This window comes from Zalophus californianus, chromosome 7 (assembly GCF_009762305.2).
Source record: "Zalophus californianus isolate mZalCal1 chromosome 7, mZalCal1.pri.v2, whole genome shotgun sequence".
Lineage (NCBI taxonomy): Eukaryota > Metazoa > Chordata > Mammalia > Carnivora > Otariidae > Zalophus > Zalophus californianus.
The window spans coordinates 23649572-23668086 of record NC_045601.1 but is presented as its reverse complement, the minus strand read 5'-3'; the positions used below and the strand labels follow the sequence as shown (position 1 = coordinate 23668086).

Here is an 18515-nt window from a genome sequence, read left to right as displayed (position 1 = left end):
AGTTCATATGACTCATAAAACTGAACTAATTATAGTTAGTAGCATATTAATAATGTCATCTCACGTATGGTTTCATATTTTACTAGCTCCAGTACATTTCCATCCCAAGATCTATATTAACATTTTAAAGATAAATTAGCACATTCCAATACTTAATAAGTAGGAATTCATAGAAAAATGGCCATTAAATTTTCTTTATAAAAAGAAGCAAAGGTGGTTTATATATTAGGTGTTCAAAACAGAGAAAGGCATTAATCAGCTTGCAAAAGCTAAATTTGTCTCAAGCTTATTATTATTCAAAGCAATGAATTTTCCCTGGTAACATGTCACAAAGGGAATAAAATGGAAATTCTAATGATAGCCCAGCAATTTAAGCACAGGGTTTTAATTCAGTAATCTGGAATTTGTGCACATAAGACTGAATATATGCATTGAAGTTTGATTCTATAAGCATTTCATAAATTAAAGGAATGCTATGTATTTCAAAAATACAAAATATGATTCAACATATACTAAAATTAAGCAGCAGCTAGAATACACCTTACCAAACATAGAATCATTAATTTTTCCCACACTAAAGCTTATGACAAAAGTATTGACAATTTCTCAGTATGTCCAACATTGAAAAATTACAACAAATTGATGACTTATGGGACTTATGTTGATGAAAATTGAAGTGAAATCAAGGACAAGCGCCAACAAAGAGTAGTACTAAGCATGAGTTTTTTGAGTTTGACTCTATAGCAAATGATTTTACAAAAACCATTTGATGTCAGGCATGTACCTCCCTACAGATACCTGGTTCACAAAAAATAAAAAAATAAACTTGGCATGCACAAATTTAATAATTCAGTATTTTTTAGAAAGATGAAAATAACCCTCCAACTAATAAATCTAAAGCATCCAGCTACAGTGCCATAATGCTCACTAACTCTTTTACCATTTAAATAACTTGAAATCACATGAAAACTTGAACAAGTTGAAAGGCTATGCTAATACACCCATATTTGTAGTCATCACTAGAATATTAATCATGGGAACATAGCCAATCCTGATGCCAAAGTTTTTCATTTGCCAATGGCAATTTGTGGTAACTTCAAGATAAGAGCCCTCCCAAATCACGTTTATAAGATGCAGGTTATTTCATAATGAAGAAGCTATTCATTGAGAAATTACCATAATATCCCTTCAGGTTTATCTAGGAATCGCTCTCAGGAGAAATGCCTATGTTCTAAAGATCTTTGGGGATATAATGACTATTTTAAAAGTGTCAGGGGGCCTAGAAGCCTTTGGGAAGTTAATGCGAATTTGACAGCCAAAAAAATATTCCATGTCCTGGCACAGCTGAAGGACAAACACCTAGGCTGCCTCCAGCGCTTTTTTTTTTTTTTTAAATGTCAGGGGACTAGTTGTTCTAACTACTGCCTCCCCTTCTACATTTCCTCCATATACTTCCTTCCTTTTTAAGGTCAGGTGCATCAGGCTTGAGATGTATTCAGGAACACAGGTTCAGTTTAAAACGATAAAACATTTCCATGTTCATTTGGGTGGTACAATGTTGTAGTTAAGAATCACAGGGAAGGGAGGCATAGGAACCCATCTGAGCAGTTATACAATAACCCTTGCTGTCAAGACACCCAATTCAGACGCCTATGTCAGGTCTCAGAGAGCGCCAGAGCAATGGGTTTTTCTGCATTGAGAATACAATACCCTCTCATTTGTGTGTGTTTCACACTCATGTTCCCCAAGTGTCTTAGGAACAAATTATGAGATGACAATGTGTATGCAGGAGGTTTATTGAAGAATGCTTTTAAGAATTGACCCCAGAAAGAAATGAGGAAGGCAGGACGGAGCAGATGAAGAAACTCCTGCAAAGCGGTTACACCTGAAGGTTCCATCATCCCAAAAGCTGGGATGCCCTTCAGAGTTGTTCTGAAATAGAATGGGAGCAGGCTTTTTAGCCCTGCTAAAAAGCCAGTTTCTGGCTACGTGTCACCCTCTGGGAAGGAACACTTGCTCAGGTGAGACATTTCCCTGCAGCAGAGGGCTATGCTCAGCGAAGGATGTAACTGGTCCCTGTCAGCAGCCAATATTCCTAGCAGCGGGGGTGGTATGTAGGAAAAGCACCATAGCCTTTATCACATCAGAAAGGGAGATGTGATTCATCTAAATAAGAAGACCTCATCAGGCTCAGCCTTCTGAATCAAGCCAATTCATGGAGGGCTTTGGCCGGTGCCCTAAGAGCTGGTCCAGTCAGTTGCAACCAAGTTAATTGGTCTGCTTTCATCCAAATGGTAAAGCGCCAAGAATTTCCAAAGATTCTAGCATGGGTGGGTCCTTAAAGGCCTGCAGACTCATCTTCAGTACAACAAATGAACAACTTCTCAAAAACAATCATATCAACAACAACACAATAATGTTTTATATTAATTTGGTACTTACAGTGCTAGATATTATGTTAAATACATAATCTATCACCCCATGAGGTGGATATTATTATTATTTTTTGTTATAGATGGGAAATTGAAACCCAGGAAAAAAAGCAGAAATGTATCCAATATGACACAACTGATCAGTCACAGAAATTGAAATGAAGCATTTCAGACTCCTTCATTCTAAGCAACTGTACTAAATTATCAACACAGCCTGACTTACTGCTGACCCTATACTACTTGACACTTGGATAGAATTCTGTTGACTTCTTAATTTTAAGTGTAAAGTAAGATCTACTGAATTACAAATAGTGCAAAATTGAAATTATATTTGCTCAGCGATCCCATGATCTTTACCCTTCAGAACATTATTGAGAATGATGAAACTAGTTTTAAAGGCTTTTGTGTTATGGTAGAAATAGAATGATACAAATTGGATGGGATTTTTTTTTTCTGTTTTCTGCTTTAAACAACTAGAAAACTGGACCAAAAAAAGTAGCAATCGTTGTAAAATTTGGGGAAGCCATTGGAAAACAAGCAGCACAGTACTGAAGTCACTGAGAAGAGAGAAATAAACCAGGCAAGCTCAGACTGCATGAGCTTATTCCCTAGAAGCAGCTCAGCTCAACCCCCCACCCCACCCCCCCAGTTCAGGAAGTGGAAATCCTAACATTGCTCAGTGGCCTCACTGAATCGAGGCATCAGAAGTCAGTGTTTGAAGAGACAAAATAGCTAGAATTTAGAGGGCAGAGTATTATAGAGCCAGGAGCTAAACAGAGAACTCTAGAGATAAGAGGGAGTCCATTTGAGGCTTTGACTGAGTGCAGATCTGCTCACATAGAAGAAACTTCCCAAGGTCAGAGAAAACCACCCATAAAGATTTGAAGTGCAAACTGGGTTGAGAATAGTTTGTGTTTCCTCAGCCAGCGTGGAAAGACTTTGTAATGCAATGTATATCCTATAGAATACACAGCATACATACATACTTCTTTAGTTGTGAGCCTAGATTTGCCTGACTACAAGCTAATCTAAACCCGTCTTAACATGCTGAAATCAAGCCTGAAGGTATCCAACTGACTCGAGTAATCTACCTGCATGTCAGGACAAATTCTAATATCACTGAAAGGAAATCAACAAAATACAGCAACCAACAAAATGTCAGCAATTCAGTTAAAAATGACTAGGCATACAAAAAACAGGAACATATAATTCATAATGAGGAAAAATTGATCAGTAGAATAGACAAAAAAGAGAAAAATTATTAAAATATACCCCATCTACCTTAAAATGGTAGAGAAAAATATTACATGATGATTGAAAAATGGAAGATTAAAAAAAAAAAACAACAACACATTCAACTTGTAGAGCAGGATTGGCCCTAGAAAGGTTGGCAAACTTTTTTCTTAAACAGCCAGATGGTAAATATTTTAGGTTTATGGGCCGTATGACCTCTGTTGCAACTACTCTGACCTTGTAGCACAAAAGCAACCACAGACAATACATAAATGAATGGGCATGGCTATGTTGCAATAAAACCTTATTTTACAAAAGGGGTGGCTGATCCATGGGCTACAGTCCACTGACCTTTGTCCTAGAGATAAATATACAATATCACAGATGAAAAATGCCCTGACTAGGACTAACTTCAGATGAGACCCTGTAGAAGAAAATATCAGTGACATTAACATAAGAACTATTCACAATGAGAAGAAACATTTAGAGAGAGGATCGGGTGCCATATAAAGCACTCCAGCATCTATGTAATCGGAGTTCCAGAATAAGAGGGGAAAGGACAGAAAGATATTTGAAGAAATAATGGCTGATTTTTCTCCCCAAATTTGTTGAAAACAAATCCACAGAACCAGAGAGCTCAACAAATCCCAGCAGTTGAGGAAAATGAGGCTTTGTGTTGTTAGCTAATTTTCCTGCGGCATTTTCATCACAAGCTGTGATTCAAATCTATGTTTGCTGATTCAAGAACCCACGTTTTGACCTATTTGGTGTATGTCCTCTCAAGTTTGATACAATGAGTCTAGTATCCATAATAAGAGCAAAAATAGTATTTATTGAGAAATCAACTAACTAGTGTCAGGCATTGTGCTAGATATTACCTCATATATTCTCTCATTTAATCACAGCATCTACCGGGTAAGAGTTATTTTCCCCACTTTACAATTAGAAAAACTAAAATTTGCATAGTTAACACAGAATGTTTAAATAACAACCCTAATGGTAGAAAAAGACACAAATTCAGGTCTTCTGGATTTATAGACTCTTTTCCCCTGTGGGGCTTGGCTGTATGGATGAAACATCTGAAAAAGAAATAAGGCATATATGTTATATAACTAGAAACTGTGCAATATAGGCATATTGGAAATATGAAATGTACAAACTCATTGATGAAGATGAAAAATGCAGCCTTCAATTTAACCATTAGGTCAAGCAATTATGGTAACATACAAATTACTCACAGTAAATCTCACAGCAAGTACAATAGCTCCAACTATGGTTAAAAGACTTAGGATCATAAAACCATACAATTGTGAAATTATTGACAGATTGCGGAATCCAGCCTATTCCTTTTGGAGAAACGGAAATGCAACCCAGGAAGTTAAATCATTTGCCTAAAATAACATGATTGGTTATTGACCCTTTCTGCTAAGGCATCCCCAGTTCCATTCCAGAGAATAGAAATCATTCATGCAGGACAAACCCAGTTTTGGCAGGTCAGAGATTTCAGTGAGATGTAAATTGGTTAAGGATTGTGATTTATGAATTAAGGCAGCTGTCCAGATTGCCTTATCTCAGCTGTCCTTCTGTGAAATCTACTACTGGGTGTACCTAAATTGATCTCTATTTCATCCCATTCAACAGTCACTGGATATCTCATGAGGAGGAGAGTAAATTACTGTAACACAATGCAAAACTCAGAATCAAAGGATGCTAGAGAGGAAACTTAGATTATTTCTCCTTGTTTGCCAGATGTAAAATAAGCCGAGATAGTTTGTGACCATACTCTGAAGGATTAACTATAAATCATGCTTTATTTTAAGCAAATTATCAGCATGATAAACGTCAATCACATATATTTATACCTTCATACACACATATATGTACACACAAGCACACATGCTCTACTATAAACCCAATGAAGGCAGGGGCTATATTATTCTCACACATTCCTAACAATGTACATAGCAGCTAATCTTGTAGGTACATAATATGTACTGTAAAATGAAAAAAATGAAGGTGAATAAGCACAAACATGTAAAAAAGCATAGCTCTAAAACAATACCTATCACTAGGTTTAAAGTATTAATTTAGAACAGATTGCAAATAGTAATAATGAAAAAATATTTATGGGTTGATATGTGTTAGCCATCCTGACTAGTGCTTTTCTACACTATTATTTCATTTGATCCTATCTTGAGTTCTGTGCAAAATTAGAGGTTTATCCCCTTTCCGGGCTAGACCACCCAGGTCTTAAATGTTTTTAATCTCAGAAATTTTAGGACTCCAAGAATATCTGGCAAAAGATTATACATGACTCCCATAGTTTAGAGCAGGACGGGAAAATAGTAGTAATCAACAAATGTCAGCAATTTGTGTATGCGTGTGTGTGTGCGTGTGTGTGTGCGCGTGTGTGTGTGTGTGTGAAAGCAGTAGTAGTAATAGTAATAACAGTAGTAGTAGAAAAAGATCTGAACCTGTTTTCACTTCTCTGCTGAAGTTAAAAGCTTTATGCAAGTTTGAGCAAGCAAGCCTCAAATTTTGGGCCATTTACTCAGGAAATTGATGGAGGTGACTGGGTCATTTTAAAATCTTTGGAGCTGGGAGAGCAGAGTTATGTTTTAGTGATTAAATTTACTTAAATCTTCCCTGGGCTTCAATCCCACTAGTCTTGGCATCTTAGTAGACTTTAAAGGAAGAGAAAATCCCTCCCAAAAAAGATTAAACAGAGACAGAGGAGAGACATTGAAAATAGACATGCATATTTCAAAGTTACTGAAAATATAAATCTTAAAAGTTCTTATCACAAGAAAAAAAGTTTTATAACTATGTATGGCAACAAATGTTAACTAGATTTACCATGGTGATATTTCAATATAGACAAATATCAAATTAGTACATTGTACACCTGAAACCAACATAACATTATATGTCAATTATACATCAACAAATTTTTTTAAAAAGTGGGACTTCTATGTTATTCATTCTTCCCAAAAATGTTCTTCATGGCTGATACAAATGTTCTTTATGTTGAAGAAAGCAGTGACTCTTACTTGCTTAAAATGGAATATGAATTGAACATTCTACATAACTAAGAAAAATTAATAGAAAATAACAGATGATTTGGGGTCTCATTAAGCACAGGAAGAATGTTTTCCCAAATACTTTAATAATCCTCATACAACAACTCTTTGAGTTAAATACTACCATCATCCCCAGTTGGAGAAACTGAGATTCAGAGATGGTACATAATTTTCCGGAGATCTCAGATCTAACCAAGTGGTGAAACTAGTGTTCAAACATAGGTTTTCTGGTTCCAGAGCCCATGTGGTCCTTCCTCCTCACATGGATACCAAATGAGAAAGAAATTTAGCTGACTTCATTTCTGTGGAGTCATTCACATTTCTCAAGTACTCCCCTGGCACGTATTATACTGGGTTAGTTCCCTGCTTGGCTTTTCCTCTTCACATTGGATCAGGCCAGGAGCATGGGAAAATGGCCAGCCTCCACAGTACCAATAACCTCTGACCTTTTTGCAGGAGAAAATAAGAAAGTCTGGACTTATTTCCCCCTAATTCCTCATGTTTCAGGGTCCTAACAATCAGCCTAATAATATTCTCATGTGCCTACAGCTCACCACTTAACAACAAGCAATTCATTCACTATCTTTCCCTACCTGGTTTTGCCATCTACTAACTGTAACTTAAACTCTCTAGGCTTCGTCTGTAAAATAGACCTATAAGAGAACATATATCACAGAGTTGTAAGAATTCAGGGAGATAATTTGTTTAAAATACTTAATAGCAAATAGAAACCATTCCATAGGCTAACATATTATTACTGGATTTTTATTATAGGAGAGTTTTTTCCCATTTGCTCTCGTTCTTCTCACATCCTTTTCACATCAGGAAAGAAAGACTCAGTGGACAGCATACAAGCAGGCCCCAAACTTTAGTTTTAATTAACTGATTCTCTAGGAAGAATGCACATATCCTTGATCTCCAAATTGCATTTTGAAACAAGCAAGATTCTTGAATATTAGATTTCCTCACTTAATTACCCCAGTCATGGGGTTGATTGTAAAATCACTACACAGTCTTCACATTTCCACGTCCCTGCTATTGGAATGTAACTTCAGATCTTCCTACCAAGAGCTGGGATCCATCCAAGGTTGCCATGAGACTTGCTTTGGCTAGTGGGACCTTAGCAACTCTGAAGCAAGCAGAGGTTTGAAAAGCTCTTGTACTTTTGGCTTTTTCAACTCTCTGTTTTGGAAATTCTATAATTCCCACCACAAGCAGAAGTCTGGACCAGTTTCCAGAATGATAAGAGACATGCGCCTTAGTCACCCCGATCACTCTGGCCCAAGTCTGCCAGCCTCCAGACATGTGAGTTAAGTCATCCTGGATAATCCACCTGGCAGCTGACCTGTTGACTAACCACATATGCATGCAAGAACCCAACAGAGATCACTAAGCCAGTCCAGACTAGGACAAATAACCTCCTAAACCATGAGCAAAATAAATGCTTTCTACTTTGGCCATTAAATTTGAGAGTGGCTTGCTATGAAAAATTTCTTAACTGATACAGATATTGGTACCAAGGATCAGGCACTACTAGAACAAAACCCTAAAAATGTGGCATCATCTTTGGAATAAGACAGTAGGCAGAAGGTGAAAAAGTAACAAAGAAACTATTACCAAAGGCAGGAAAAGCAATGTGAAACTATTAGTGGAAGCTGGAAAAGCATTGAGAAAACAACTGTAGCAGGCTGGATATATGGTGACTCATATGATATAATACGCAGACAATCAGCACAATAGTCACCTGAAATAACATGAAAGATAAAAAACATACTAATGAAAATTTGACTTTGGCTAAGAAGCAATTCAGAAAGAACTCTAAAAGTTAACAGTTTGGTACCCCTAGCCACATTTGATAAGGTATAAGAAGAGAATGATGACCTAGTGAAGGGACCTAGAGATGAGATTGCAGGCAAAATTTGGGGAAAATACAGAGGAATCAGGACTTGCAACACGGGAATTTGTTTTGTTTTGTTTTGCTTTGTTTTCATTTCTAGTGTCCCTGGCATGTAAAAATTCCTAAAGCAAATTAATAGTATGACTATAACATCCTTTGATAAAACTCAAAATATTTAAGACATGACTAATGACCATCCCAATTAGACAAAAGCTATTAAAAATCTTTAAAAGCGTGGTCTCAGAGAAGCTTAATCCTTTCTTTAAAATAATTGTGGGTATAACTTTTTTCAAACTAAGTGCATTAAAACTGATACATTGGAAACTAAAAAAGTGATTAAGAGAGTTGTACCAGCAAACACAAACAAAAGCAAAACAACTACTAGTTTGAATCAAATGGATATTAGTCAAACTGTAAAAAAAGACTTCTGGTCCTCCAAATTTCTGCAGGGAGCAGTCTGAGGAAAATATTCAGCTTTAAGTGCAACCATTTTTTCATGAAAATGGTCAGATATTTTCAGCTAAGAACACAGAGGATGGAGCCACAGACTACTGACAACAATGCACCAGGAAACCACTTCGATCAAGAAGTACATTACAGTAGACTGGGAAGCCTCTTTCAAGGAGTAGTGCTATGCCTTAATCATGGGATATTCTCTGCCTTCAGAATAGGGAGAACTGGCATTAGGTCCTATGCAAAATTTCAGAATTGCTATGGACCAGTGACAGCAGGGTGCCTCCTGTTCTTCCACTTTGGAAGTGGAAGTGTCTGTTAGAGTCATCCTATCCCTGTATCACTATTGTGCATTAACGTCGTGTGGAAGGTAACTTTTCCTTTTGTTTCATTAGATTCTGGATCACAAGGAGCCACATATTAACCATATCCAGATTTGCATGTGATACAAATCACAAAACCTTGAACTTCAAACCTAATTAGAGCATTAGATGAGACTTTCACCATTCTGGAATGAGGGTGAAAACATGTGCAAGAGATATGGATATATGTGATCAGAGGGCATATTTTGATAGAATATAAAATTAGTCACAAATTTTTCCTATTTCTGTACCTATACCTCTGCAATATGACTGCAGATCCATCAAGAGGTAGTAGCTATTTCTCAAATCTGGGTTGGTGGTATAACTTGCTTTGTCTAATGTAACATTAGCAAACATGAAGCAAGCAGAGGACTAAATGATGCTTGCACATTGGGGATTGCCCTCTTTTGCTGCTTCTGGTACCCTCAGCTGTTAGCATGTAAAGAAACTCAGGTTGTCATCCTAATTAATAGCCCTACCAATTGCCAAACATGTGAGGCCCGAGTCACCATAGCCACAGTCTTAGCTGATGACTTTACCTTACGTTTGGAAGGCAAAACTGGGCATTCATCATTTACTTCTTAGCATTTTGCCCTTGGAAGCCAGTTGTCCACAGATATCAGCAGTTGTACTCTGCTCTTCTCATGCACAAATCTTAGAGAGGCAGGGAGGCACTCCATGTGGGAAAGGCAGCCGTGATACAGCATTGACGAGGCCTGCACCTGTGTCTGCCTAAGAATCACACTTTCCCAAAGAGATAAACCACATCCCTCTTCCAACATAATCTTTATGGTAATAAGAGTATAATAAGGTTGCTATTTTGGCCTCCATGTGCTTTATCCTTTTGTCTTATGACTTGATTGGATCATAACCTATAAAGGGAAGAGCAGTATTATTTATCTGGTCCCTCATAGATCCCAGCAATGAAAATGATACTGTGTTTCTCCCATCTACACATGCAATTAAGGTTCAAGCTAATTTTGTTCATCTCTGAAAAAACACAGGAAGACTTTGATGATTTTTACATGTCTCACCATAGTATATAATGGTCTAAACAAACACATTCATTATTGCACATGGTAGAAGTCAAAGAAAGATTCCTGCCATACAAAAGATAGTTTGGCTTTTGGATACCCCTTCATAGAAATCGATACATAGCAAACCTGGAATTCTGTTTCGGAGAAGATGAGAATATACAGCAATTTCTCTCATCCAACAGCTCTGAGAGATCATTACATTGCTTATTTTCCCTGTCGGGTACAACACCCTGATTCAACAAGGCCACTGCCCCATGCCCATTGGCTATAATTGCATGTGTTATGCAATCACTTCTCTGCTTGCTAAGGAGAGCTGTGAAGTTGTCTAGAGTTACAACTTTCCCAGATCACAAACAAAACTAAGATGAGGAAGGCAGGTGAAGAAGCAGATTTGATCCACCATTGGCTATATGGAAGTATAGGTAGGTAGAAGATATTATACAGATGTATCAGTTGGAAGGCATCTCCTTGTCTGTTCTGGTCCCTGCTGATCCTAGCACCCATAACAATGTCTAGCACTTGATGTATTTATTGAAGGACAAAAGAAAGGGAAGGCAGGATTGTTCACATGATTTGTGCTGATCCTGGTCTCATCTTGGTTGGCAAGACACTATCTTCTCATTCAGAATAGAGATCTAACTGCAGATTTTCCATGTCCACAGTAAGCATTCAGGAAAAAGACAAATATAGCAACATATCCAAAATATTCAATGCTGTAATAGCTGTCATAACCTGTGTTACAGTTTCTTAAATGTCCCTGAAATTAGTCCTATTCCATAAAAGTAAACAAGAAAGAATCAGGAATATTTCCCATGTAATTATCTTTTCAGACATACCTAAATCGTGGGGTGGGGGGAGATCACTGGACATTTTGGAGAAAACTCTAAGCTCAAGAATCCACTGATTTACATATAGGCAATTCTCAGGTAATTGAGAGGCACTGAGTGCTCAGAGCCCTTGTTGGACTGGCCTCTTGCTTTGCTGGCACTCCTGTCTGTCTGGCTGGCTCTGCTGACAGTGTAAGTCAAGGGATTATTACATTGACCACATGCCCTCTGCTTTTCTTTGTTTTTGTTTTGTTTTGTTTTGGGACAGAGATAGGAAAGTTGACTGGGGCCCCAGAGATCTATGAAAAAAAAAAAAAAAAAGAAAAGAAAAGGAGGAGGGGAGAGAAATTTGCAGGGATAAGTGTTTTCTGCTGTAAGAGTCATGAGAGAATATGAGTTTTATTCTGGCAGAAGCGAAGTGGCAATGTGGGTCAAGAATTAACCCACAGGGATGCCAGGATAACAACTCCTGAGACATGTCTCTAAATTACATCAAAAACGTCTATGAAGGATGTGTAAGTATTATACAAACAAACAAACAAAAAACAATTGTTTGAGTCTTGTCTTGTATTTTAACCTGATTTCATAAGTATTGATGAATAAGAACCTTTACATATATGGAGAATAATATAAACATCAACCGTATACTTCAGAATATTCTGAATTTAAAACTATAACTAGAATAATTCAGGAAGTACTTTTAGCTGTTAGTGTTTTAAAGTAGCTCACTCTCTTCTCAATCTGATAATTAAGAAGTGGAAAATAAGCTGTAATGACAATTAAATAAACATCATTTGGTTGTTAAGATACTGTGCATACCAATGAGCTTAATATTAGATTTGTTATCTAATTTTCTAAAAGAGGTCCTAGATATTTTAAGATTCTCTTGATTTTATTGCAAAAGGATTACAGGGGTAGGAAGGATAGTCATTGAATTCAGAGCTTTTTAAATATTTCCAAGATTATACATTTGATTAGCAACATGTCCTTATTTGACTGTTGCATTTCATATTTTCAGAGTGCAAAGGGGTGAGCAGTCTCATGATGCAGAATTTACACTGGGCTTAATGAGGTCTAAAGTTCTATCTTGCTTCAAAAATTCATGAATCTTAAATATTTTAAAATGTGAAAATGAAAACATCCTTTAAAATGTACTTCTTTAATGTTTGTTTTCAAAACATCTTTTTCTCCTAAAACCATTAACAGGTGAAGCCTCCAACCGTGATCGGTCAATTCCACACCCTTTTCTTTGGATCAGTAAGAATGTTCTTCCTTGGGGTGTTAGGTTTTGCAGTCTATGGGAATGAGGCTTTGCACTTCAGCTGTGATCCAGACAAAAGAGAAATAAATCTCTTCTGTTACAATCAATTTAGGCCAATCACTCCACAAGTAAGTTCTTCTGTGTGCACGTAAACCTTCCTCTATGTCAGATAAAAATTGTTTTCTTTTTAAATGTAAAATAACGTCATAATAAGATGAAGAATACCCTAACAGGTATTATTTCTAGAATTATTACTTGTTCGCTAACTGGTTGTATATTTCAGGTAAATTAATTTTAGTTGGTCAGGAGTTTCTTCCATCTCCACAATTCTGTTATCTGTTGATGTTAGAATTATACTCTAGGCCTGTAATTAGAAAATGGAAATTGGGTAGCTACTAAAATAAAATACTTCATTATTATTCATAATTGGTAAGTGAGGACAGCAAAATAGGAATACATTTTTACAATTACTAAAATTTAAAATTTTAAACATCTTAGTAATTAAATATGCTCAACATTACTATCTTCATTATATTGTTTTTATTGCTCATAAGACTTTATGAAACTTAGAATTGTTAAGTTTGCATCTCTTGAGAGTCAGTCTCTTTCGTGTGTTTTTGGTAATATGTTGGCTGATTTGACTAAGATATTTCTGACATGCTTTAGGTGTTCTGGGCCTTACAACTAGTGATTGTCCTGGTTCCTGGAGCTATTTTCCATCTTTATGCTGCATGTAAAAGCATCAATCAAGAATGTATTCTTCAAAAGCCTATCTACACTGTGATTTATATCCTCTCTGTTTTATTAAGAATTAGTCTAGAGGTGATAGCATTTTGGCTTCAGATTCACCTCTTTGGTTTCCAAGTTAAACCCCTCTACCTGTGTGATGCTGGGTCTCTTGGGAAAAAATTTACTGTTATAAAATGCATGGTGCCAGAACACTTTGAGAAGACCATTTTTCTCATTGCGATGTATACATTTACTGTGATTACAGTAATATTATGTGTTGCTGAAGTTTTTGAGATCATATTTAGAAGATTTTGCTTTCTAATCAGGCAATGACCAAAAGAGTAATTACCTACTGTCATGCCACAATTCTTTATCAATCATTTTTTTTTAGTTTCATCTTATTCAGTATCTCAATTTCAAACATAAATATCTGTTCTTTAAACTTACTTCACTGTGTCTGAACTTATGTCTAATATAAAATATTATACTAAGTTCTAAGGCAGGTATTCTCGAACAAACATTTCATTCTATTTTAATTTTGTCATGTACTGGAAAATATATACAGAACTAATGTTAACTCTTTTTTAAATAGTACTTTTACAGAGTTCTCTCACACAAAACATCTTAAATAATCACAGTATTTTGTGGCCAGAGAAATTTTTATTATCTCTTTCACACAGAGTGGAAAATTGAGTCTCAGGGAGGTTAATATATATGCCCAAAGTCATATAACCACATTAGAATTCAGATCTCCTAAATGTAAAGGCTGAACCCTTTTGGCTAAACTTTGAGGGTGTAATTATACTTGCATTCATATAAAATGTAACTTAAGCACAAAAGTTGTAAATTAATTATTAAGAGTCATTCTATAGTTTGATCACTAACTTAAAGAAATGAAATAATTACATTTTTAGCATTATACTGTTTTCTTGACATTTTTAACATTAAATGATATGGTAATATAGCCACCAAATAAATTTAAAATGCTATGGCAAATATTGTTAATGGTTTCCTTGTTTCTTGTTGAAAAAAAAAAAAAAAAACAACAACACCTCTCACAGATATCCTAACAACTATAGCTTTTATGTTCAAGATTATTGAACTGGAAAACTATATATTAAATTAGACGTCCTGAAGAGCTTGAAATTATTTCAGAAAAACTTTTATCAGTTCCGTGTATTCTTTTTATCTGCCTGTCTCACCAATAATCACCTTTATTTGATATCATTTAAAAGCTTTATGTATGACTGCCTTGTACTGATTAGCCAAGTATAGTCAGTCAAATACTGAGGTTTTCAATTTTTTCTTAAGCATTATTTAGCCTATGTTTAATATTCTGAATTTCTAGATTTAGGATCTTAAATCATTGAGGCTTTCTCCACATAGAAAGCACAGGAAAAGAGCCAACTTATTTTCATTCACCAAAGAGCTGCTAAGTATCTGTTATTGAATATACACTGTACTAAGAGTTCATAGAAAAAGATAACTAAGATTTAGTACCTTTATGAGATATTTAGTGAGTGGTCCAGTAGCAACTTAAAGAGTGGAGGCTGTGGGAATAGCCCACCCTGAAAGGAAGGAGTATTTATTCAGTCTTTGTTTAGAATCTCTGGCCCTATGTCCTAAGAAACAGCAACAATGTTTAGTCCACTTTATTTTTAAATTCTCTATAGATAGCCCACCTTTTATTGCCTGCACCCAGGGTGGATTGCTTTCACCAATCCTCCCACAAACACAAACATGTTTATCTTGGATCTATTCCGCTGCACCTTTGGAACTAATTTTTTTATTCGATGCCAGACATTGTGTGTTTTACCTTGTTGGATGCGGGATATTTTTCTCTTCCCATGAATATTCTTAAACTTTATTCTGGGGCACAGTTCAGTTACTTGGAAATGGTTGATCCTCTGTGCTTCCTTTTAAGTTTTGTTAAATGGAACCAGTGTAGTTCTCACTGAAGGATTAATTTTGCCACCTTACCAAGGCAAATCCTTTCTGAGGACTCTACCAGATAATCCTTTGGTATTTTGGAAATGTTATCTTTCCACCACTCTCAAAATTCTACCCACAAGCTGGTTGACTCCTCTTAGTCCATTTGAACTGTTATAACAAGGTACCATAGATTGGGTGGCTTACAAAAAACAGAAATTTATTTCTCACCATTCTAGAGGCTGGAAGTCTGAGACCAGGGTGCCAGTACAGTCAAGTTCTGGTGAGGTCCCTGTTTGAGCTACAGACTTGTCTACCCACATGACCTAATCACTTCCCAAAGGTCTGACCTCCTAATACCATCACATTAGGTGTTGGGATTCTAAAATATGATTTTGAGGGGGGATACAAATACTCAGTTTACTGCACTCATGGTTGCTACATAAATTGTTGTAGCTACAGGAAATAGGTCTCTATTTCCCAAAGAAAGAAGGGAGAAGTAGCACAGACATTGTCTTGGTTTGCCTCTTAGGATTTTTCTCAGGGAAGACCTTTTTTTCTCCCCCTTCCCCCAAAAAACCCAAGAGGCTTCCTCTTAATATCATTGCCCACTCATAGATGAGCACTGATTTATTCTGATTTATCCTCTAGTACATTGTCAAAGTATGACTCTTCGTAAACAGATTTTTTACCTTGGCTGTTGGGAAAAGCAACTAGTCTCAACCTTGTGTGAATTTTGGATAATGTTTCTTTCAATCTTTTCAGTAGTTCTTCTCCTTGAAAGATATTTAAAGATGTTACACTGAGCAGAACTCAGTTGGAGACACTTTACAGGTCTCTGAAGCTCTCTTGTTTGCAATTCTCCCTTCCAAGGTATTCTCCCCTCCAAAATCTAGCCTCCTTGGCCCACCTGGACTTTATCTCCTTGCTGGACAGGCGATGGCATTTCTAAGCCACCATAGAAACCCTGCTTACCCCTGCAAACAGTACATGTTGTTATGTATAAGGATACAGATCCCGTGAGAGAGTTGGTTTGGATAGTCTTTTTAATTCCTTACTGATCTACTATTTTATGATTTCGTTTTGTTGGTAACTATATCAGGATTGTAAGCACACAGTTATATACTCCTGAATAATAAATGATATATATAAATATGACATTTGTACAGTGTAAATATAAAATATTTATAAAAACTGACTGTTCTAACCAAAATGCAAATGTAGTAAAAATTAATAAGACTATCAATATTTCATAAAAAGCTCATGGATTAACAAGGTAATTTAAACTAGTTTTTCTGTACTGATAAATGAATAGCAGTCAGAATACTATATTAAAGCCCATGGGAGAGGACCAGGTCTGTAGTACACAGAAAATTGAGAGTTGAAAATACATTTATTATTAAAAAGAAATAGTAAATGTAATTTAAAAAGTAAAAATAAGAACTTCAAAATAAAACTAAAGAATACAAAAATAATCTAATAAGAATAAAGGCAGAGAATACAGTAATAAATTAGAAAACAAACATAAAAAACAACAAAATATAAATACAAAATGGTAAAGGAAAATAATAATAAAATAGACAAATTTGGTGAATCAAATTAAGTATGGAAATATACTATTATAAGATTCTTATATGTGAAGTTGTATATTATCACCTGAAGTATACTGTGATAATTTAAAGATGTATATTGTAACATATAAGATAACTGGTAAAGCAAAACAACAAAATTTGGGCTAAAAAGCTAACAAGGTTAAATAAAATCATAAAATTAGTTAATTAACATTCATTTAATCCAGAAGATGGCAAAAAAGAGAAAAAGGAAACAAAAAATGTTGGGGCAAATTGAAAGCAATGACAAGGCAATAGACCTCAATCTAAAAATACCAATAGTAACAATAAATATAAAATGTCTTGGCACCCTAAACAAAAGCAAAGATTGTCCAGATGTGTTTTTTTTTAGAAGCTAGACCAAACCATTAACAAGAACACCACCTTAAATATTTTTGAATATTTAAAGATTTAGTATTTCAACCATTCAAATATTTTTACCACTAGATAACGAGAAAAAAATGGAAGAAGATATATCATGCAAAAGCATAAGAGAGCTGAAGTGGCTATAATATGAGAAAACTCAAGTAGGTTTCAGGGCAAGGGAGATGACAGGGATAAAAGAGACATTTAATAATGATTAAAGGGTAATTTCATCAGGAAGCATAACAGTTCTAGATGTGTATGTCACCAGTTACAGAGTAGCAAAATATATGAAGCAAAACCTAACAAAATTCAAAAGAGAAATAAATTCCGTTACAATTAGAGATTTCAACACCTCTCTCTCACTAATCAATTGACAAAGTAGAAAGAACATCAGAAAGGAGATGGAGTACTTACAGGTTACTAATAACTGACTTGCCCTGATTGATATTTAGAGAACCCTTCACCTAACCAGCGGATTATACTTTTTTTTTTCATGTACATGTGGAACATTCACCAAGAGAGACTCTTTACTGGGTCATAAGAAAGTCTGAATAATTAAATCATATGGTGTATGTTAGCTGGTCACAATGGAATTAAACTAGAAGTTAATAAAAATAAGATATCAGGAATATGCCCAAGTATTTGAGAAACTAGCAATAGCATCTATTCACACATAGATCAAGGAAGAAATTATGTGGAAAATTGAAAACTACTGTAAACAAATACTTACGCAAACACAGTTTCTCAAAATTTGTGGAAAGCAGCTAGAAGAGTAATTGACAGAATATTAGAAGTTATAAATATTCTGTTAGAAAAATTAAGTTATAAAGTGATTTAAAACTCTCACCTTAGGAAATTATAAAAAGAACAGTTTAAATACAAATTAAATAGGAGAGAGATAAAAAACACAAAACGTTGAAGTAGAAAGCTGAAAGACAATAAAAAAAAATCAATGAAACAAAAGGTGGTTCTTTGCAAAGATTAGTAAAACTGTTTTCTCGCTAGACAGGTTGGGATAATAAAAGAGAAAATGAAAATGACCCAGATTGTAAATGGAAAAAACAGAGATATCACAACAGAATATTTAAATGATCATAAGGAAACATCATGCATGAACAATGTTATGTCAATAAGTTTGATACTTACATAAAATGAATACTTTCCTTGAAAGGCACATATTACTAAAAACTTAACAAACAGAAAATATGAATATCTTTATACTTATTAAAGAAATAACATTTAAAATAAAAAGCTTTCCCACGAAGAAAATGCCAGGCCCAGGTAGCTTCACTGGTGAAT

General features: G+C 35.4%; 1 protein-coding gene across 1 annotated transcript; it reads left to right on the top strand.

Annotated features, from left to right (window-relative positions):
• Positions 1-11797: 11797 nt before the first annotated feature.
• On the top strand, positions 11798-13644 carry GJE1 (gap junction protein epsilon 1). The gene is made up of 3 exons (XM_027604007.1): positions 11798-11836; positions 12528-12710; positions 13249-13644. The coding sequence occupies exons 1-3, from the start codon at positions 11798-11800 to the stop codon at positions 13642-13644; spliced, it is 618 nt and encodes a 205-aa protein (XP_027459808.1).
• The last annotated feature ends 4871 nt before the right edge of the window (positions 13645-18515 follow it).